Here is a 22,479-nt window from a genome sequence, read left to right on the forward strand (position 1 = left end):
TCTCCTTTCTTTGAGGAACAAAGGTTGACTGACCTACCTAAAGTCTCTTCCCTTCAGACTGTAAGCCTTAGAGGGAACAATGTTACTACCTTTGTTTTCCTTGAGCTACTATTAGAAAATTCTAGTTCCTGTTATTAGGATAAAGTCATTTTTTTATGGTTTCATGGTCTTTTTATATCAAAAAGTCACAGAATCTTCACATTTGCCATCCCTGAAAAACTCAAGTTGCCTCTTCAACTAGGGCCTCAGTGGTAATTCTTCAAGTCTGCAGTCAGTGTCCTGCAAGGAAATGTGACAAACTTCCTATGAAGTTAGGAAGAAATATTAGTAACCCACACACTTAAAGTCCATTTTCCATCTTGCCTTGTAGAAATTGTACTAGTGGTAGAATAAATTAAATTAGCTTTCTTCTTCAGATACTAACTCCTGTGAGATGCAAGCATGTAGAGTATTCTCTCATTTCTCTTAGTGTTAAAGCTCAGAGATCTTTTCTTCTCCCTTTGGTAGTATAGAACCATTTGTACTGTAGAAAGAATAGATAGGGATATGGAGCTCATATAAGGCAACCAATAATAAAAAACAGGAATGAGTCAATGGGACAATACATCAGAGTGATTTCTGTGGGGTAATAGCTTCTGAGTCTTAACGCATTTTGGAATATATATTTAAGCCACCCTTTCACTAGACTTTTGGAGCAGTAACTTTGTTAAACCATTTTATTATGATTACAAGACAAGCATGTTGCTTTTAAGTAGTCTGACTATTGACAGAAGGTAAGTTCTCAACTTCTTTCCGTATAATCGCATGAGCCAGGATGAGTTTCCCAAATAAAAAATTAGTGTTGTAATTTGCTTCCAACAAAGAATGGGAAGTGGAAGGGAAACACAAAACTGTGGAGCTGACAATACTAATTTTTCCAGATTTCAAATAAGGGTGATTAAACTTATAAAGTGATGTACTAATTGTTTTTGTGTTGCTTTCCCTTTTTGTTGTTTAAAATCAAATTCCAGAAATAAAAATCTTTATCATACTGTTTTCCTCTTGCTAACGCTGGAAGGATTGAATAGAAAGTTCAGCAACATCAGAAAATGTTTGATCTAAAATAATATGAAGAGTAGGGGTGTTAAGTACCTGAACCAAATCAGCTTCTTATTCCCTTTAAGAACTCATAATTGTCTAGCAAATGCATGTAGGTTTGCTTTTAGTATATAACATGAGTATGCAGTGCTTCCTTTTGCAATCAAAATCATTGCTCTAAAATACTGACCTCTCTTTCAATCCGTAAACTTTAGAAATGTGTATATACAAGTATGTTTTATAAATCATGAATTTCTGTTTGCATGAAGTATTATCAGTTTGATAATAAAAACAGCTTTTATCACTTAAAATTTTGATCCTAGGGCTGTTGAGAAAAATTAAAGTGATTCATAACAATTTAAATGAAGAAGGAAGTGACATGTTAAATGACCCACTAACTTGACATTAGATCATTTCCAGGACTATTTCCCCACCAAAATAAGCTGTATATTTTCCTCTGGAAGTTCATTCTTCATGGCACTGTGCTGTGTTGAACTGTGTTAACATTTGTGCTGGAATGGAGAGTGTACTTTTTTATATATATAAGTGTTAGAATTTCAGCTGCTTTAGTTGAGACACAAAAAATTGTTACTGATCCAATAAAAGTATCAAAGGCCACACAGTAACTATTTGGTTTCATTCTTAAAAGATTTATGAGAAAAAAGGAGAGAAAGCTCATATCTTTTTTTTTTTCCTTATAGGAGAATCAGTCAATTGATCACTGTATTAAAATTCCAAGTCAAAGTAAGGCTCTGGAATGGGTGAATGCCTTTGTATTTATTTAACTAAAGGAAGGAAGAGGAAGAAACCTGAATTTTTCTGCTCTCAAGGAAGTGAGACTAAAGAAACAGCATTATACTTCCCCTAGAAATGTGAAATGGACTGCTTTCCCTTAAAAACCCTTGCTTGCTCTCCTTGCTGTAGGATAGTAGTAGAAAGCAGGATGGAAATTTGAGGAGCCAGTTGTTATGGTGGGTGGTGCTATCCCTGTAAATGTTCCTGGAAAGCCTTGCTTCTTATGTTCTTTGAAGAAAAAAAGACCATGAGCAGGAGGAATTCTTTGACATTACAGAATTTTAAGTCACTGAAAACAGTTGCTTTCTAAAACAAGTACAAGCTGGAAGGCTAATTCAGAGATATTGCAATTTAAAGACAAAGATACACCATAAAGGGGCTTGACGGGGACAGCAGTTTTCTTTTCTAGTTACTTCTGTTCCAAGATCGGAATCTGTCTAGTTAAAGAATTTTGTTTCTCGGCGGAAGCTTATGGAGGACTATATGAAATCTTCAAGTTTTCTTATGGTCCAGAAAAGAGTGGATGCAGGTGAAATTGCAGAGTTTGATAGGAGACTCCTTTTCTTGGATTCTCTCCTATAGCATCACCATATTTAAGTCAGCAGTAGTTGGTTCATGACGTGAACATGTGCTGAGCCCATGGCAGAGTGCCCAGGAGTGAAAGTGAGATGGGCCCAGAGGACCTGGCACAAGAGCCTGGCATCAAGAGAAAGAACAGCCGGGCGCTTGGCGCTGCAAATTTCTTCATGCTGTAAAGTTTTAGCTCTTTTCAACATTAGTCAAATGTGACTCCTGCTATGTTCTGAGTAACTGTATGGGAAAATACTACCCCTTTTCTGTTGGCTTAAAGGGGAGATAATAATGACTACAGAGTAGAATTTGGGGAAAATGGTCTTGTCCCAACCCAGTTAGGGCTCATTACTGAAGAATTAAAATAACACTTCATGACTTTCCCTCTAAGGCTTATTCATGCACAATGGAGTTATAATTTAATGAGGATGAACCCTGTGTAAAGCACCTATTCAAAAGGGTTCATCCTCCTTTACTGACAACTGTATGTTCTTTCAACTGCCCTGTGAAGCAGGGAGAACAAAGAGTATTATTTCAAGCCTCCTTTTGGGAGAAACATATTCAGAAGTGAAGATGTGCAGATAGACTCCATCAAGATCATCCAGTTAATAACATTAGGTATAAAATTTCCCTCTGCTGATTACATTTAGGTTCTCTGGCCTTCTTTTTAAACCCTCAGCTTTTCAACCCATAGACTAACAACAATAATAAAGTTTACCAACAACAATAATAAAACAGTAGTATTGTTTAAGGGTAATATTTATTGAGTACACACTGTATACCAAGCACTGTTCTAAGCACTTCAAAAGCAGCAAACTCTTGAAAGTTCACAACTGTGCAGGTGGATATCATTCTTAACCCTAATTCATAAATGAGGGAACTGAGTTAGGGAAAGGTTGTGACTTGCCTAAAGTCACATAACTAATGACAGAAGCAGAAATCTAACCTAGACAGTCTGGCTCCAGAGTCCATGTTGCCATCTTCAATTTAAAAGAAAAGTGTGAATTTTTGCCTCAGTGATAAAAAGAATAACTTATATTTGCATAACGCTTAAGTTTCTGCCTAAGGATTTTATAGTATTATATTTTAGGGGTTTATTTCATTTCTGTGTACTTTGTAGAGTCAGATAGCTGGTAGAAAATAATTGTCTAAATCTAAAAAAGGGAAGTTTTGGTAGTACCTCCATTATGTGTGTGGTTCAGAGCCTAGAAACTTGCAAGAACCACAATTTGAGAACTACCATCAAAGCCTCAAATAGAAGTTTTTAATAAAATTTCCAGTCTAACACGTAAAACTTAACCCTGGAGATAAAACTGGAGAAGCAAGTTAAATTTGAATAAACAGATTCTTAGCTTTCATAGATTCTAAAGGTAGCAGGCCATTTCATTTCAGATTTATCAAAAATAAGCAGTAGATTCATCGATATAAAGTATAGTACATTTAATTGAAATTAGAAAGTTAAAGTATTCCAAGTTAGTTCTGAAGACAGTGTTTTGTTGCCTTGTAAAAGCTTAGAAAGGGTATTCCCCACAAGAGTTCTTTAATTGTCATTCATAAAACAAAAAAACAATGGTAACAACAGAAAGAGGGATGTCTAATGTAAACTTCTATATAGGACCTTGTGTGGGATAACTTATTCATTCCAAGATTTTCTATAAAATTTTTTCAACTTTATTCTCCCTCTCAAACACATACGAAGAAGCTTTCAACATTCTAATTCAATGGGTAAAAGGCTGAGCAACTCTTACAGCTGCCCTGAAGGACATACAGTAGACTTTAAGCTAGCTAAAAAAATAAATAAGGAAAGCAAAACTTCTATGTAGTAGAGTGTCCGGATGAAATGGGCATTCTTGCTGGGTCTCCATTTAACTGCTGATGAAGTCAAAACCATGGTATTGTGCCCTAAGTGAATTAAAGACAGAGCATTATCTAGAAATGCAGATGTGGCATCAGAGAGGCTGACAAAGGTAAGTGAAGGGCAGAAAGACAAAAGCCTTCAAGACTAGTGACAATACCGTTTCTAATCCCCACTTATCTTACTCCTGGAACCTTGTACAGGAACCATCTTGGGATGTGGGCCCAGCATGGCTACTCAACCCACCAAGAATGGCATGGGAATGAGGATCCTGACCTCAGAGGGCTGAGCTTTCTTCAACCACAGGGTCATTCTCTAGCCCAACACTCAGAAGGGAAACAATGTGGAAAGTATGTTTTCTTAATCTCTCACTGAGTGGAGCAATTCATTTTCTTTGTAGGAAAAAAGAAATTCTGATCCCTACTGTTGTACAGGAAAAGATTTTCCAAAGTAGGCATAATATACGATATGGTTGTCCTTGAGTGAATTAGCATCCTGGGTTCAATGAGTTTCCAAAGCAGCCAAAGCTTAGCGATTGTGTTCATTCACCTCTGCACAACAACCCTGAATGAGATGGTTCTGGGGCTAGTTTGGAACAGTAAGTATTGGAAAGCCTTATTGTACACTGTCTGCCATAGATCTCTAAAGATTCTGAGTGGTAGAGGTGCCTCCTGTGAGTAGGGCTTTTACTAAACAAGGTACTGCCTTGGTCCAAAGTTAACACAACATTCATGTTGAAGATCAGGGAATGAGTCATAAGATTAAGCTGTTAGGACAACATGCTTACTTCCTTTTAGTACTTTAATGAGTTTGGCCTGGGACATTGCAGATACTCTGACATGAACTTGCAGATGCCAAGAGATGGAATGTAGGTGTGAACTGCCCCTGTTGTAGTGTAGGTAGTGAATGCTCCTTATTTATGCAGAGCATTGCATGCATGGATGTCTGAGCTCAGTAGCAGGATCTTTGGTCTTAGAGGAAGAAACAAAGATAAACATCTGATTTTTCACCAGAAAGAACAGTGAGTTGCCTCTGTCTGAAAGTCCAGAGACTTCTTGGCACAACTCTTGTCAGGACTAGCTGTGTAACCTTGGACAAGCCACCTAATCTCTTTGAGGCCCAGGCTACTCAGTGGTCAGAAGAGAAGTTTTAACAGGTTGGTTGCTGAGGCCAGGGTCAGAACTAGATCTCAACGTTCTCTAATGTGGGCAGGTTCTGTAAGACCCAGAGAGTGTCATGGTAGATTTTCTTTGGTGTTCAAATGAATTAACCATTATACGTTTCTACACTTTCAGAAGAAATCAGTAATGTGGGCCACAGGTCTTAATCTAAAATTGGATGGACAGTCTTTTAACAGATGTGGAGAGGAAGAAATGCCCTAGATTTGTTCTGTCCAATATGGTAGCTACTAGCCACATGTGGCTATTTGAATTTAGGTTAAATTAATTTAAATTAAATAACAAATTCAGTTCCTCAGTCATGCTAACCACATTTCAAGTGCTCAGTAGTCACATGTGACTACTGTCTACTGTATTGGGCAGCATAGGCACAGAATTGCAGAAAGTTCTATGGGTCAGCACTGCCCTAAACCTTTACCCAGACCACAAACTGCAGCTACTTATCCCTTAGTGCAGGGCATAGATGTTTGTGCCCTAGGGTGACTGTGTCCATCTTTGGGGAATGAAAGAATTGATTAAATCTCATTTGGACAAAGCAGTGCAAAAAACACTTCAGGCAAAGGATGTTGCATTGAACAAGAGTTTGAGAAAGATGGGGAGGAGGAGAGGTTAGAGGAAGGAATTAGGAAACACCTGAACCATTCTGTGCCCTGGGTCTTGACTAGACCTGAGCGCCTAGAGGAGGGTTCCTCAGAGGGACTGCCACCCCATGCGCAACTGATCCCAACAATGGAATAGTGTGAGAGGAGCAGGGCTGCCCTAATCCCCAGAAAATCAGGGACCCTCTCAGTGCTCAGTGGTGGGAAACAGGTTAGTCATGTTGGGCCCATGTTACAGAAGAGAAAGTTGTTACACAGTCGGTCAGTGGCAAGACGGAATAATTCAGGCTTTCTGGAAATAGGTAAGAGGGGTAACCACTCTATCCAACTCCTTAGGTACAGGTCTGTGCAGTCAAAGCCAACTTATGTTTTGAGGCTTAAGCTTGAGCGTTAGTGAGAAAATATCAGTGATCCAGCGAGAAGGCTTTTCTACAGGTTTGGCACGTTGATTCTGCCTTCCCTGTTGGCCCTGCTGGCTAGGGGGCCGTGCATATGGGGAAAGGAAGAAATCAGAGGTGGATGGCAAAAAGTGTAATTTTAGCTGCTGTCTGGAAGCCAGCTGTGAAGGGAGTCACTTTTCTCTTCTGGACTTACTTTCAGGTGCAGCTGCAGGGGACGACACTGAAGACGCGAGCACTGAGTTCACTGACAGTATTGAGGAGGAGGCTGCACACAATAGCCACCAGCAAGTAAGTCCGAGTCAGGTTCTGGGTCCTAGATTGGAAAGCTGATGGCCCTTTGGGGTCTGTGGTCTCCTGCAGCCCTTGTGGACCTAGAGTGAGAAGCTTTCTTTTTATATAAACCACATCCTAGTCGTCTTCTTGCCCTCCCTGAGCTTCCTAGCTACCTTGCCAACCCCTATCCTCACTCCATTTTTCTCTCCAATCCACCCTTTTGTTTTTACTCCTATCTCTTATTCCTGCTCCCTGCCCCCTCCTACCCACCTTTGCCCCCATGTACCGTCTATAGCTATAACTTCAGAAGAATTTTTACTTACAAGATCATGGACACTTCCTCTCTTGGGCTTTTGTAACTGAAACAAACCACAGAAGACAGGGAGTCATCGAAGGGCTGCTTGGGGAAGTGGCAGGCCTAGCCTGCTTCAAGAGAGTGCTCTCTGAGAAACTGCAACAGGATCAGAAGGCTTCCAAAGCAGGGATCATTCTCAGTGAAATCTCATTACACGAAAGAGAACTTTGTTGGGCAACCTGATAAACCACCCAAGTTGTGACATGTCAATGTCCAGCAGATGACACTTCAAGAGCAAGCCCTCTCAAACCTCAAGACTTGGTACCTAAGGCTGAAACACTGTTCCCACCAATCAGCAGTGATGGTGTAACCAGCATGTTCTCAAGCTCAAGAGTTAAATATCGTGGACCTCAGAAATTAAGTCACTGATAGTGATTCCATAGCACTCACTGGAACCCCTATGTGTCTTCACCTTGCCGTGACATTTATCAATCACATTTCCTAGATGGACCGTGTTTGTGCCATGTTGTTAAGGAGAAAGTTGGTCATTGGTACCTGTCCTTCTGCAGAAATAGCTGGGCTTTGGAGCTAGTAGGAAAACTGTAGGGGAAATGAGCTTTCTGGGTCTGCCTCTGCATCTCCTGCATAAGAAAAAGAGGAGACATCTAATAAACCAACAAAAAGGGCTCAAGTGAGCAGTCTACAAATGTCACAGGATTTGGCACAGTCTTTGGCTCTTGAGGACATGAGTAGTTGTCTGGGATACCACATGTCCTCAAGACATTTTCTTTATTTTCTACCAAGATCCCCTTTTTGTTGCTCTAGCCATACCTGATCTTTACTTCTTCCTTGAGTTCCTGCATGAGCTCCACTTTTCCTTTTGCTTGAAGAGCTTCTGAGTCCTCCTAACTGATGCTCCTAACTTTAATTATGTACACTACTGCTGCTCCAGACAGATCCCTCTGCTCTCACTCTCTGATTTTATTGAGGACCTTGGGTGAGAGAGAGGGATCTGCAGGATAAACGAATGTCTACTTTAAGACAGACCTAGATTGGGATGTCATGTGGGACAGGATTAACTTCAGTATAAATGAACAGGAGACACAGATATGGAGAGAGCCAGATCCTGATTGACACCATCTAAACTATCCCTGGTAGTGTGAGTCCTTTGCTCTAATTCTCAGTTGTAGGCAAACTGGTTTGTAAAGTCATTTCTTCCTTAACCATCTTTCCAATAGCCTAGCATAGAGAAAATGACCAGACCACATTTTGAGGTCAATTCAACTCTGGAATAAACTTTTACACTGGGGCATTTGTATTTCTCTTGCAATATCTGCCCTATTACTTGGCATAGGAGATACTTAATAAATTACTAGTTAACAAATCTTTGGATTGGGGCTTGACTCATGATAGACAAAGTATATAACTGCTGGATGAAGAATATCTTGGGTAAGCATCATTTTTCTTTCCATCACCTTTCCTTGAAAATCAATCTTCAGTTTTGGTTGGACGAACCTTGGTGTGTGAAATCATTGTAAATTTACTTCCTCTTCTTTGGAGTTTGAGGGTGTGACTCTTCTGCTACCAACTAAATAAAGCTTGTTTTGCCATAACTATTTTGTGTCCAGATTCTCAAAAATGTGTTTGCTGGTTTCCAGGGAAATGGTCCCTTAAGATTAGGCTCCAAGTTCCTCCTTGTTGTGTCCTTGGAAGGTACACTTTATTCTAAACACCAAGCTACCTTCCCACCTCAAGCATATACACTTCCCCTAACAAACACATGCAATTTTGTGTTCCTTCCAAGGCAAGAACCACCTTTTGGCCAGACCAAGTTGCTTTGTCCTTACTTTTGGACTCACTGACCACAGGAAATCTCAGGTCTCACCATGATGATAATTTTTCCAGATATCTCCCACAAAATTCCATTCTCAAGCAAATGTAAGATCTATAATAAGTACTTAGGAAATTCCTGTGAAAGAAACGAAATCAATCATTGCCTTTTTTCATTTGAGCTTTTATAATGGAGAAAAGTTAATCAAGAATCAAGATTCAAATGCAAAGAAGGGTTGGGGCTGGCTCCATGGTGTAGTGGTTAAGTGCACACGCTCCGCTGAGGGCAGCCCAGGTTCAGATCCCGGGCACGCACTGATGCACCGCTTGTCAGGCCATGCTGTGGCAGCGTCCCACATAAAAGTGGAGGAAGATTGGTATGGATGTTAGCTCAGGGTCAGTCTTCCTCAGCAAACAGAGGAGGATTGGCATGGATGTTAGCTCAGGGCTGATCTTCCTCACCAAAAAAAAAAGAAAATACAAAGGAGAAAGAAGTCTGTAGACTTCTGTTATGAATTTGAGAAAAGACCATTTTTAATACCCTTAATGCTGTCTGAGAACTGACTAAGAGAGAGAGAGATGTGAGAGATAGGATGCAATAGGGTAAAAACAAAACAACTCTGTTCAAACAAGAGTTCAGATCTGCACATAGACCTCTGTGGGGTAAATGGAAACCCAGCACACAAAAAAGCTGAATTATACCATGGAAGCAATAGAACAGATGAATTAGGAAATGTGAAAAAAGGAAAAACCTATAAGAGATATCATTAACAATAGACCTAAAGGAGTAATACTACCACCATACATACTGGAAACCCTGGGGTTTTATTTGGGGGAAAAAAATAGAAATATTAACTTTCCATAGATGATAAAGAAAAACTAGTAAAAAGGCTAGATCCTGAGTCACTTTTCATGCATTTACATTGAAATTTTGCAGACAAGTTAGCCAAAATAAGTTCCCTTTGACATGGAAATAGGAAAACCCAAATTAGCCTGGGAACAAATCAGATCTCTATTTTCTCATTTTAAAGTGGGAAATTAAACCAGATGGACCTTAAGGTCCCTTCTGGTATTAATATTCTGTGGGTCTTAATTTTTTCTTTTTAAAGAAACTAGGTATATTTAAATCAATAGAAGAAGATAATGTACATCCAGAAGGCACTTTAAAAATAGATAGGTATCATTAAAGTTAGACATTATTTTTAAGCAGAAGGAACTCTTAAGGTTTAGAAATAATAAATGTTGTGCCCATATTCAAAGCTGATAGCAATGTTTATTTTAGTTGAGTTAGTTGGAAAGAGTTTATGTAGAAAGATAAAGTCACATAGTTTAAATGAGAGGTGAGGTCATGAACTTTCAAAAGTGGTTTTAGCCAGTCCCCCTTCCTTTATTTTGTCACAAATGCTTGGTGGCACATGCAGAGGTGGCCACCAGTCTAAGCCTGACAGCAGAGCCGTAGAGACAGACATTCCCAAGAGGCTCCCAGATCTCAGGCTTACAAGCCCAGGAATGCCTAGGAAATGTGCCTGCGCATCTCTTTCTTTCTTTCTTTCTCACAACCTCAACCGCTATGTCACTAAACGCCATTGCACATACGTGCTGTGACTCAGCCCCACCACATTCCCATGGGCTAGATTTTACCATGCTCTGTTACAAGGTCAAAAGCAAAAGTCAATGGCTTTGTGCGAGGCCAAGCAGCTCTATCAATCATTGATCCATTTAAGCAGCTCTAGGCTCTGTTCTGTTCAATATATTTGTGACCTAAATGAAGGTATAAAGCATATAATTAATTCTACAAGTCATCCCTAATCAAGTGGCCACTACAGGATTTATGGAGACACACATCAAATATTTTGATGACTTTGATAATTGGGAAATGATTCTGTATAGCCAGAATCAATTTATAAGTAACAACTACAAGTCACATTATTTATAGAGATAAAAGAAAACGACATAACCCAGAAATAGCTGAGGGAGAGAGATGGAAAATTGGGAGGTCTAAACAGACCTGAAGTTAAGTAAAACCCCAAAGTGCTGCCACTGAGAGGAAAAAGAAGCCAACATGATATTGGGGTGTATTAATACTAATATTGGACAGACAGGCAAGAAATCTTTGTACTGAAATACTTAGTCATACACTGAGTAGATGATCCTATGTAGGTTTTGGTTTGTAGACTTTTAAAAGCGTGGGAAAAACTGGAAAGGAGCCTAAGATGAACAATAAGAAAGTCTTAAAGTTAAAAAATTCTCATTTGAGGAAAAACTATGTGATCTACTTTAGTTGAAACATTGAAGAGTAACTTCAAGAGGATCCTCAAAAAAAAAAAAAAAAGAAAAGAGTTGGGAAATTGTTTCTGCCTTGTTTTCTTCTCACCTGCTTAGATGTGTAGAGTTTGGCTGGCAGCGTCAGCATAGGGTAATATCCAACTAGCGAAATTGGCTGCTGGGCAGGTGGCCTCACTTGAACTTCTCAGTAGTTGGAGGGTATGATACTCCTGCTGCCAATGAAATTAAGCTTGCTTTGTCTTACCTGTAGCTCTGCCCATATTCTAATTCGGTGACTGTGACTCTTGACTCCTGAGTGCCTGAGTCCTCCCTCTGTCATCCTCTTTGGAATCTGAGTTACAGACACTGACTCAGGATTTGAGCACTGGTGTCTCGAGCTGTGATCTTTGCAATCAAGGACTCAAGTGTTGTGGAGCTGATGAAGCTTCCTGACTTGTAAGAAGACTCTGGGGGAACTCTGTCTCCTCAGGAAGAGAAGAATCACAGCATCCACACTCTCCAGTTCTGTTTACACCTCATTTGTTTTTAATTTAATATGTGCTTGTGTTTTTTTCTCACCCACCTCTGGATATTCCTCTTCCTGCCCATGGCAGCAATTCTCCCTGCTCGCCTGGTGTCCACCCCTCCCAAACTGGTCTCCAGGGCCCTTATGCCTGAGGAAGTCCTTAGGGGGGCTTATTTTAGGTCTGCCTTTTTTGTTCCCACTAAGGCTGCCTTTGTGATTTGATGTTCCTCTTGGATCCTCTTTAATGACCTAACTTCTTTAAACCATCATTTTCTTTCAGCTCATCAAGGTGGCTTTGGAGAAAAGCCTGGCAGCTGTGGAGACCCAGGGCGTATCTCTTCCTCCTTCTTCCCCGACAGGAGGGGACAGTAACAGGGATCTTCAGGAGGAAATGCTCCACCTAAGGGCTGAGATGCATCAGCACTTAGAGGAGAAGAGGAAGGCTGAGGGGGAACTGAAGGAGCTAAAGGCTCAAATTGAGGAAGCAGGATTCTCCTCTGTGGCCCACATCAGGTAGGACATTCCCCCAGGGAAGGGGAGCCTGCCGATTGAGAGGCCACCATAGCCAAGGGACTCACCTTGCTGCAGCCAAGGCATTCATGCTGCCATGGGGCTTCTTGCTCCACATCCCAGGCTCCATGCATTAATGGTTCTACAAATTCTTTAGAGAAAAGTTGATAATATTGCATAATGGTGATTATCAATAGTTACCATTCAAATTACTCAAATAAATCTGGTGTTAATTCAATATAATAATGCCCGTTGTTAGCCATACATGTGACAGTCATGAGTGGAAATCTCCTAGTTGTATGACTGGTATTGCTCTTTTGAATTGACTTGAACTAAAGAGTCTTCTGCCACCCAAGTTGCTTCACTGCTGTATGCAGAACCAGAACAGTCCATGAGGGAGGAGGATTTATACAGGGGCTCCTCCATCTCCTCTCAGCTCTCTCTCAACAACATAAATCCCTAAATCATGAAATAGCAAGTTTAATAATCTCTGCTATTTTATTAACTTTACAAAAGTGGTAAATAGCTGATTAATTGGCTAGATTGGCCACTCTCTCTTTAATGGCTTTTTTTCAAACGATGCTTGGGGAACATGCTGTTAATGTAGGGCTAATCCATTTATTCACTCATCCCTGAGGGTTGTGATCATCATGGCCTGTTGTTTAGTACACAACTGCGCAGATGTACAACTTCTCATGCATGCGCTGTTGTTTCCCTGCCTATTATGTGCCACTTAAACGTCCCTGAATTATAGAATAAGATTAGCACTGAAGAGGACCTTGGCATCTAGCCTAATGTCCTTGTTTCGTAGTTGAGGAAACTCAGGCCTAAAAAGTTCTAGTAACTTGCTCAAGGTTGCATAATAGTTCATGGCTAGATCCCCAGCTCCCAATTTTTAAAATCTAAACCTTTTCTTCTTTACTATATACTTTCTCAAACAATTTTTGAAATATTCTTGTGATCATTCTTAATGCTGGTTCTTTTACTCTGAATTATCTTGGTATTTCTTTCCTTAAATTCTACTTAGTTAGAGCAGAAGTTTTGCTTAAGGTTTGTCATATGTAAAATTCGTTGAGCTGTCATGGGTAAGAACAGTGCATCTCTTTTGATCCTACAGTTGAATGTACAATCAAACCCAACGTAGATACCCTTGTGGAGTATTTTCTTTTTTCTCCAGAGTTACTAACCTGAAACTCTCATGTAACTCTCCACCCAACCTTAAGAATCACCAATAATGTAGAAGATAGAATCTATCTAAAGCATTGGCCATCTTCTGAGATTTTGTTGAACTTTTCTTTCATTAGTTTGTGTTGTGAAAACAGTGAGGTTTTCCCCAAAACATAAAGTTATAAGATAATATTAAATACTCTTTTCTGGGCTGGCCCGGTGGCGCATGGGGTTGAGCGTGCGTGCTCCGTTGTGGCGGCCCGGGGTTTGCCGGTTCTGATCCCCGGCGCGCACCAACGCACCGCTTGTCAAGCCATGCTGTGGCGGCGTCCCATATAAAGTGGTGGAAGATGGGCATGGATGTTAGCCCAGGGCCGGTCTCCTTCAGCAAAAAAGAGGAGGATTGGCAGATGTTAGCTCAGGGCCGATCTTCCTTACCAAAAATAAAATTAAATATTCTTTTCTATACTACACATGTGCCCCTTTTTCTCCCCCTTACACCTCAGTTTTGGTAAAATACCTGTCGCCTTTTTATTCATTGAGGAAACTTTTATATAGTCTGTCTGATTCCTATGTCCTGAAGTATTTTCTTCCTTGATTCACACTTGACAAGCTCTGCTCATGGTCCAAGACTTCAGGATTCTGAGAAACCCAATCTAAGGGCATAGCCAACTGCTGATCCTTCAGATTGTGAATTACAGTCATGTGTTGCTTAAAGACGGGGATACATTCTGAGAAATGCGTTGTTAAGCAATTTTGTCGTTGTGCGAATGTCATAGAGTGTACTTACACAAACCTAGATGATATAGCCTACTACACACCTAGACTGTATGCTACTAATCTTATGGGACTGCCATCATATATGTGGTCCGTCGTTGACTGAAACATCGTTATGTGGCACACGACTGTACTTGTTCCTTTGCCTCTTCTAGTCAGTGGTTCTCAATTCAGCATCCTTAAGAATCACCTATGGAACTTAAGTAAAATGTAGATTCATAGGCCTTAGCTCTAAAGCTTTCTTAACAAGCACCTCATAGGATTCTTTTTTTTTTAAAGATTTTATTTTATTTATTTTTTCCCCCCAAAGCCCCAGTAGATAGTTGTATGTCACGGCTGCACATCCTTCTAGTTGCTGTATGTGGGACGCGGCCTTAGCATGGCCGGAGAAACAGTGCGTCAGTGCACGCCCGGGATCCGAACCCGGGCCGCCAGCAGCGGAGCGCGCGCACTTAACCTCCAAGCCACGGGGCCGGCCCCGCCTCGTAGGATTCTGATGTTAGTATTCCTCAGGCCTTCAGCTAGTGCAGCAGAATTAAATGACTTCTCTGTTGCAGACCCTGAGCTAACCATACCATATATGTAATTTCATTTAAGCATCCAATAACTCCACTAGGTAAGTGTTATAATGCTCATTTTATATAAAAGGAGACTGAGGCTCAAAGTGGTTAAGTGAATTGCCTATTTAAGTGAATTGCCTTGTTAAAGCCATGTTTTTATTGCTTCCACCCAACCATAATGAAGGATTGGGTGGGAGGAAAGGGTGGGTCTAGAATGTCATGGTGAAAATTAGTTATTTAGTCCATTTTAATTTTTCAACAAATATGAATGTTTTATGTGGCAGGGACTGTGGAAGCTCTGGGGATACAGGATGAATAGGACAGAGTCTCTGCTCTCATAAAGATGACCTATTACAGGAACCAGGTGTAAAGCAAATAATTACATAAGCACATTTGATTGTAGTTCTGATTAGTATTAATTATTTCTTCTGTGTTCCTAGATCTCTATTTCTCATCTAATGGTTGAAAACCGACTGATGATAATTAATAGAACTCTAGAATCCATAATAATAAATTTGTCCCAGCAAGGTCCTTCTTATTTTTTTCTAAAAAGTGTAAGTACTCTTGTTATTCCAGAGGCCGCTGAAAATTAGAACATGAGGCTGCATGGCATGGGTAAAGACAACTAGACCAGGTGTCTTGAGTCCACGAGTTTTAGTGATAGTACTGCCGCCAAGTAGCTGTGTGAACGAGGGCGAGTCTCTTATTCTTCCTGAGCGTTGGTTGTCTGCTCTATAAAATAAGGGAGTTGTTGTAGGTCTCTGAGGTTGCTTCATGGTCTGGGGTATCTCTGAGTCTCTGATGGACTGAGATGTGGGTAAAAGGGGCCAAGACCAGACCCGGCCCCTGATTGTATATGTTTTTTGCAGGAACACCATGCTGAGCCTTTGCCTTGAGAATGCAGAGCTGAAAGAGCAGATGGGAGAAGCAATGTCTGATGGATGGGAGATTGAGGAAGACAATGAGAAGGGCGAGGTGATGGTGGAGACTGTGGTAGCCAAAGGGGGTCTGAATGAGAATAGCCTTCAGGCTGAGTTCAGAAAGCTCCAGGGAAAACTGAAGAATGCCCACAACGTCATTAACCTCCTCAAAGAACAGCTGGTGCTGAGCGGCAAGGAAGGGAATAGTAAACTCAGTCCAGAGCTCCTTGTGCACCTGGCCAGGGAGATCGACAGAATGAACACAGAGCTTGTTTGTTCTCCTGGGAAGCACCAACGCCAAGAGGAGGACGTGACTATGAGGCCCTGCCCCAGACCCCAGTGCCTTGACCTTGGGTCTGCCCTCGGAGTGAATGCCCACCAAGTAAGTGTGGGCCTAGATGGAATGAAAGACCCTTGGAGAAGGGCTGGAAATGTCAGTTTTTACCTTAAGCAATTCTGCCCTGTGGGTCAGGAGGTACTAAGGGAAGGGCACCTTTGCACCGCAAGCAATGGTAATAATATTCCTCACACATTCAGCCTTTAGAAATGTTTTTACAGCATTATCTGATAAGTATTACTTGAGTAATTAATTTTCCATTAATGTTTCTTGAGTGCTTAATTTTCCACATAACACACTAGGCATTGGCAGTGGTCAACAAGACCTGGACTCTGTCCTTCAGGTACTCACTATGGTGGGGAAAGATGGCACAAACACGGATCATTTCAATAGGATGCATGGGGTCTTAAGGCAGCCCAGACAGGTGGTGTGTAATAACATCTCTTCCTTATCACTGCCATTTTTGTCACAGCTCATTACAGGTGTCTATCCCTGAGCCTCAGAAGGAGTTATCAGGATCCTTTCAAGGGAAGGGTCTTTGCTGAGGATTAAGTAAACTGGAGAATGCAGAGGATTCTGAGAGGACAATGGGGGCAGGAATGCTGGAAGAGACAAGTGGAGGTTTCCATCCCTTCTCTTTTCAACCACTGAACAAACTTTTACTGAGAGCTCCTCAGTAGACTGAGCTGACACAGTGCTATGTGCTGTAGATACAGAGATGAATAAAACATTACCCCAGCTCTCTAGGAGCTCAGTCTGGAAAGCAAGTAACTGCCAAATGGCCTAAGGAGTGCTGTGGGAGACACATGAATCAAGTCCACAGGCTTCACAAGGGAAAGTGGCCATCACTGCATGGGGGAGGACCTCAGACTTCCCTGATCCTGTGCTGGCTCTTTTCACAGCTGGATAACCAACCCCAGGCCCGGGACCCTGGGCCTCAGTCAGAATTGAGCCTCCCAGGATCCACCAAGCACCTGTGCTCCCAGCTGGCACAATGCAGACAGCGCTATCAAGATCTTCAGGAAAAGCTGCTGATATCAGAAGCCACTGTCTTTGCCCAGGCCAACCAGCTGGAGAAGTACAGAGTCATGTTCAGTAAGTCTTCAGTTCACATCACCAAAGTGTCTGTCTCCCCCATGAGAAGCTACCTGCTTGGCAGACTTCACTTTTCTTCCCCAGCCTCAAAACAAATTTAATCCTGACCACAGTCCTAGAGTTGTGGAAGTGGATATTTAGCTTCATTTTGCAGATGGCAGAGAAGAATAAAGGAATAAGGCAAGTTTGCAGTAAGAGTATAGGGAGGAAATGGGTTAACTTCTAGGTTTGCTCATTTGTGGTAGAGTCAACGAACTGCCTTACCCCTCTTAACATATGCTGATGGTTTTTCTTCTGCTCCTCTTTGTACTACATCAGATTCTACAAAAGTATATCATCATTGTTGGTCTAGAATTAGCACTTTCTAATAGAACGTCCTGCAGTGATGGAAATGTTCTATATCTATATCACATGTGGTTATGAAGCACATGAAGTGTGGCTAGTTCAACTCAGGAATTTGAAGTTTTATTTAATGTTAACTTATTTGTTATAAAATAGTAACATGTGGCTAGTAGCTACCTTACTGGACAATGCAGATCTAGATGTCTTGAGACTAAATTAGTTCAACTGCATTCAAACATTTACTGAGCCCTATAAACAAAGCACTTGCTAGTTTCACTGGGGCTTCTAGAGATGATAGTAATACCCTACTGAAAGATGTCTGGTCCCAACTAAGCCTAGGTTATCTGTAGGTGAGACCATCAATGGCAAACAGACTTATCCTGGTGGAGGGAGGTCATGCTGCCTGGAGTGGGTGATCTCTTCTCCAACATGAGTCCAAAGAAGCATCTATCCCACTTTGGATCTCACCTCCCTGCCCCCTGTGGGTGAGGATATGTGCCACTGAGGTTGAGGGTGTATGTGGGAAATTCAGATACCGTGTAACACCCTCTGTCTCTTCCTGAGCAGGTGAGTCCTTGGTGAAGCAGGACAGCAAGCAGGTCCAGGTGGACCTCCAGGATCTGGGCTATGAGACTTGTGGCCGAAGTGAGAACGAAGCTGAGCGGGAGGAGAGCCCCAGTCCCGGTAAGAGTACAAGTGTGGGGCTCACCTTCCCTCCCTCGGGTCAGCCTTCATCTCTGGGTGCTGTTGGCCAGTCCCAGACCTGATGAGGAGGGGTGAGGGGGTGTTGTAGACTGAAGGGGACACAGGACCAGAGAGGGACAGGAAGTTTGGAGGAGAACTCTTGCCCCAAATGAGGCTGAGTGTGAGTTTGAATTTCTACAGTTAGTTTTCAGCATACTGCTGTTAATAAAAAAAAAAATTCTATCCAATTGATTATTATAGAAAAAAACATTAAGGCCTACTTATTAATGAAAAGACCAGATGAGCTTTTAGGGATATGCAAACCATAAGTAAAAAAAATTGTTTTTCCATGATAAAAAGACTATTAAGGGAGTGGCTCCAGCGGCAGGCCCAGCTTTATTCAGGAAGATGCCTTTGTCTTTTCTCAGAGTGTGAGGAGCACAACAGCATCAGGGAAACAGTCCTAATGGAGGGGCCGTGCTCTGAGCAGGGACAGCTGGACTCGACGCTGGCCAGCCCCCCTGGGAAGAAGCCCTTGGAGAACCAGCTAGGGAAGCAGGAGGAGTTCCAGGCATATGGAAAGTCAGAAGACATCTCTGTCCTACGTAAGGACATCAAAGATCTGAAGACCCAGCTGCAAAATGCCAACAAGGTCATTCAAAACCTCAAGAGCCGGGTCCGGTCCCTCTCTGTTACAAGCGATTATTCATCTAGTCTGGAGAGACCCCGAAAGCTGAAGGCCGTTGGCATCCTTGGGGGATCTTCACCTCATAGTGTCACTGACGAGGATGAGGGGTGGCTGTCTGATGGCACTGGGGCTTTCTACCCTCCAGGGCTTCAGGCTAAAAAGGATCTGGAGAGTTTGATCCAGAGAGTGTCCCAGCTGGAGGCCCAGCTCCCAAAAACTGGACTGGAAGGAAAGCTGGCCGAGGAGCTAAGATCAGCCTCGTGGCCTGGGTAAGGAGGGCCCTCTTGGGCCCTTACTTGATTGATGTTGTCTAAGTTTGTGTTTGAAGTAGGGTAGCCTGGGCAGGTGGAAGAGAGAACCCTCAGGGCAATCAGAAGAGCCCTTCTTTACATGGTAGACGTAGATCTGAATAAAGGACAGGTAGGCCAGGCCCTCCTGGAGATCCCAGGTCTCTGGGATTTCCTCTTTGGAATCTATTCATAACGTGACAGGATATGTGGTATAGTAGTGAAACTGGAGTCAGACTGCCTGGATTTGAATCCTAGCTCTGGTACTTACTAGCTGTGCAACCTACTTAGTCTTTCTGAGCCTATTTCCTTACCTATTAGATGAGGATAATGAGAGAACCTATCTCATAGGATGGTTATTAGGTTTAAATGAATTTATACAAGTGCTTATAATAATGCCGAACATATATTAAGCTCTCAATACTATTTGCCATAATTATTATTGTTATTGATACTCTGTGTTGAAAAACACTGGGTAGACTTCCAGGCTGAGTAAAAAACCACCCCAAAGCTTAGTGGCTTCAAAGAATAATTTATGTGGATTGACTGGGCTTAGCTAGGTGGCTCTCGCTTGAGTCTCTCATGCAGCTGCCATCAGATGGTGTCTGGGGCTAGAGTCATCTGAAATGTCTGGCTGTGCTGGACATGGCTTCTTCATTCACATGTCTGGTGACGTGGTGCTCCTTGGCTTCTCTCTTTCTCCATGTGGCTTCTTGTCTTTCAGGACCTCTCTTCCTGGCTTGGGCCTCTCACAGTATGGTGCCTGAGGTAGTGTCACTTCTATGTGGAAGCTGGCTTCCAAGAGACAGGAAGTAAAAGTTGCCAGGCCACTTAAGAGCTACTCCGGGACTTGGCACAGTGTCACTTCCACTATATTATCTTGGTCAGAGTGGTCACAGAGCCTGCCCAGATTTAAGGAGGTGGAGAATAGCCTCTACCTGCTGATGAAAGAGAGGCAGAACCATATTGCAAAAGAGCATGCAGAATGGGAGATTGTGTAATGGCTATCTTTGCAAAATACAGTCTGCCATAATACAGATGGTCTTTGAGATAGAAGACATGAAAGGTCCTATCCAGACTTAGGATTAAGTGATTCCAATCAATTTATTTTTGGTATTTATTGAGTATCAACTGTGAGTGTCCACTATATTGGTGCTGTAAGGGTTATAAAATATGGCACTGTATTTACCCCCACAGAACTTAACCATTCACTTTGGACATATGACTAACATATATAAAACAGTAGAAGAACAGTGGTATACTAAATTGTTTGATGCAATAGTTTGTCAGAGCAGAATTTACTTTTAAATATCTCCTTTGGTTTATGTGCCAGAATTCAGCTAGGGGGGAGTTCCGTAGAGATATTATCACAGAAATGTCTACGGAAGCCCCCACAACCTAATATTCACTCTTTTCCATTCTTATTCTTTCCTGCATTAGGAAATATGATTCCCTGATTCAGGATCAGGCCCGAGAACTGTCCTATCTACGCCAGAAAATACGAGAAGGGAGAGGTATCTGTTATCTTCTCATCCAGCATGCAAAAGATACAGTAAAATCTTTTGAGGACCTCCTAAGGAGCAATGACATTGACTACTACCTGGGGCAGAGCTTCCGGGAGCAACTCGCCCAGGGAAGCCAGCTGACAGAGAGGCTCACCAGCAAACTCAGCACCAGTAAGTTGGCCACAGGGCTTTGGGACACTCTCGCTCACTCCCACTGCCCCAGGCCCAGGTGGCCGCCACACTTCCACTGCAGCCTTTTAACCCAGGTCCAGCTTCCACTTCATTTCCCAGGGGCCATTACAGGATCAAGACTGGCCAGTGGGGAGCATCAAGGAGGAAGACACAGGGTTGGAGAAGCCTGTAGAAACTTCAGCACTCAGGGAATTTGACCTTGAGGAAAGCAGGCTGTGTCCATCCAGTGCTAGGGGAGAAAGAGAGAAGAGATTGAAGAGAAGAGATTATAGGACCTTTTATAGTGAAAAGCGCCCTAAGCTGAGAATTGCAAGACCCAAGCTCTAGCCTGGATACTGCCATTAACTTGCTTTGGGCAAATGGTTTATCCTTTTGGTGTCTCTGTTTCTTCATGTTTTGCATGGTATCATACATGAATGTAATCAAATATGAATAAAGTACCATGCTCTTTTGGACATGGTTTAGGCACAAATGTCATAGTACAAGGGCTAGGGATGTTGGTTATTATTGGAGCCCTTTATTTAGGAATAATTTCCTGAGAGCATCCCAGGGAGTACAGCAGGATCTGTCTTGGGGGCCAAACATCCCATGTCTTGGTGGCAGGTGCAGAGGTGGGACGGGGCTGTTTTGTCATCTCCTGAAGGCAAGAGTGGGTTCTACATGAAAGCGTGAAAGCTGTGATGGGACACAGAGCTGTACGTCTGGGAGTCCGTCTGTGTCAGGCTTGGAGGCTGGGATGTTGCAGAGAGAAGCTGGGCAAGTGCCCTTTAAACTTTTTTGCATTGATTTAGGGCAGAGGAAGTCATGATGGTAATCACTAGGTCAGGGAAGGTCAGCCAGGTGAGCTAAGGAGAGCCTGCAGGTCTCTTCTCTGAAGACACAATCTTGGACCTCTCAGAATAATTCCTCCGCATATCCTGGACACACAGCGAGTCGTCACTATTCTGTACCCAAGTAGGCTTCTGCATTTATGTGTGAAGTGGGACCTGTTTAATTTCTTACTATTTCTTTCTGAATTTGGTTTGCAGAGGATCATAAAAGTGAGAAAGATCAAGCCGGACTTGAGCCACTGGCCCTCAGGTAATTCAAAACAGGATTGGTAAAGGAATCAGGAACAAGGCCCAAAAAGGGGTCAAGGGTGGCTGCAACTTCACAAATCAGGGGGTAAAAAAAGGAAAATGCTGATTGTAATGAATTCATTTCTTCATGGAACACCTTAGTGGTGTTTTTAGCTTAATTCTTTACTCTCTTTTGGTATAATTCTGTTGATTTCTATTTGCATATTTATTCTCCAGGCTTAGTAACCTAGAGTCAGTCTGTCCTAAACTAGCCAGGTTTCCGGGGTCCTTGGCATCCCCAGGGTTCTCCTCTGTTCTTCCCTGTGTGTTTCAAGACCTGGGTGTGCTTTTTGCCAAGATGCCTTACCCAGTGCTGAGTTGGCATGTAGTTTAATAGCCACCCAATTTCCTTGGGAAAGAAGAATCATATTATTCTGGAATACAGCCCTGGGGGGTATTTGGAACCTCCTCAGTTTTCAATGAGTCACTGCATAGAATCTCATAATGTGCAAAAAAATGTGGGCTCAGAGTCCGTTGTGGCCACTAGTTCTAGCCCCTTTGTGTTATGAGTGTGCTTTAGACCACATAGTTCTTCTCAGAATAGCTGTGGTGAAGGACCAGGTGTTTTGATTTTGTTTTCATTTCTACTCCATCACAGACACATACATGGTCTGTTCCTCAATCAACCAGATG

General features: G+C 42.2%; 1 protein-coding gene across 7 annotated transcripts in view; it reads left to right on the forward strand.

Annotated features, from left to right (window-relative positions):
• PDE4DIP (phosphodiesterase 4D interacting protein) overlaps positions 1 to 22,479 on the forward strand; it is a 197,309-nt gene that overhangs the window by 144,126 nt on the left and 30,704 nt on the right. For 6 of the 7 annotated variants that reach the window (XM_058538936.1, XM_058538932.1, XM_058538931.1 and 3 more), the window contains 8 exons: positions 6,675 to 6,763; positions 11,945 to 12,177; positions 15,548 to 15,980; positions 16,838 to 17,030; positions 17,940 to 18,056; positions 18,485 to 19,013; positions 20,472 to 20,707; positions 21,757 to 21,808. In XM_058538936.1, coding sequence (XP_058394919.1) covers positions 6,675 to 6,763; positions 11,945 to 12,177; positions 15,548 to 15,980; positions 16,838 to 17,030; positions 17,940 to 18,056; positions 18,485 to 19,013; positions 20,472 to 20,707; positions 21,757 to 21,808 — 1,882 coding nt within the window. Of the gene's footprint in view, positions 1 to 6,674; positions 6,764 to 7,043; positions 8,654 to 11,944; positions 12,178 to 15,547; positions 15,981 to 16,837; positions 17,031 to 17,939; positions 18,057 to 18,484; positions 19,014 to 20,471; positions 20,708 to 21,756; positions 21,809 to 22,479 lie in introns of those variants that run through there. The other variant, XM_058538933.1, reaches the window with a different exon arrangement.

The sequence above is a fragment of the Diceros bicornis genome, chromosome 4 (assembly GCF_020826845.1).
Source record: "Diceros bicornis minor isolate mBicDic1 chromosome 4, mDicBic1.mat.cur, whole genome shotgun sequence".
NCBI classification, from domain to species: Eukaryota; Metazoa; Chordata; class Mammalia; order Perissodactyla; family Rhinocerotidae; genus Diceros; species Diceros bicornis.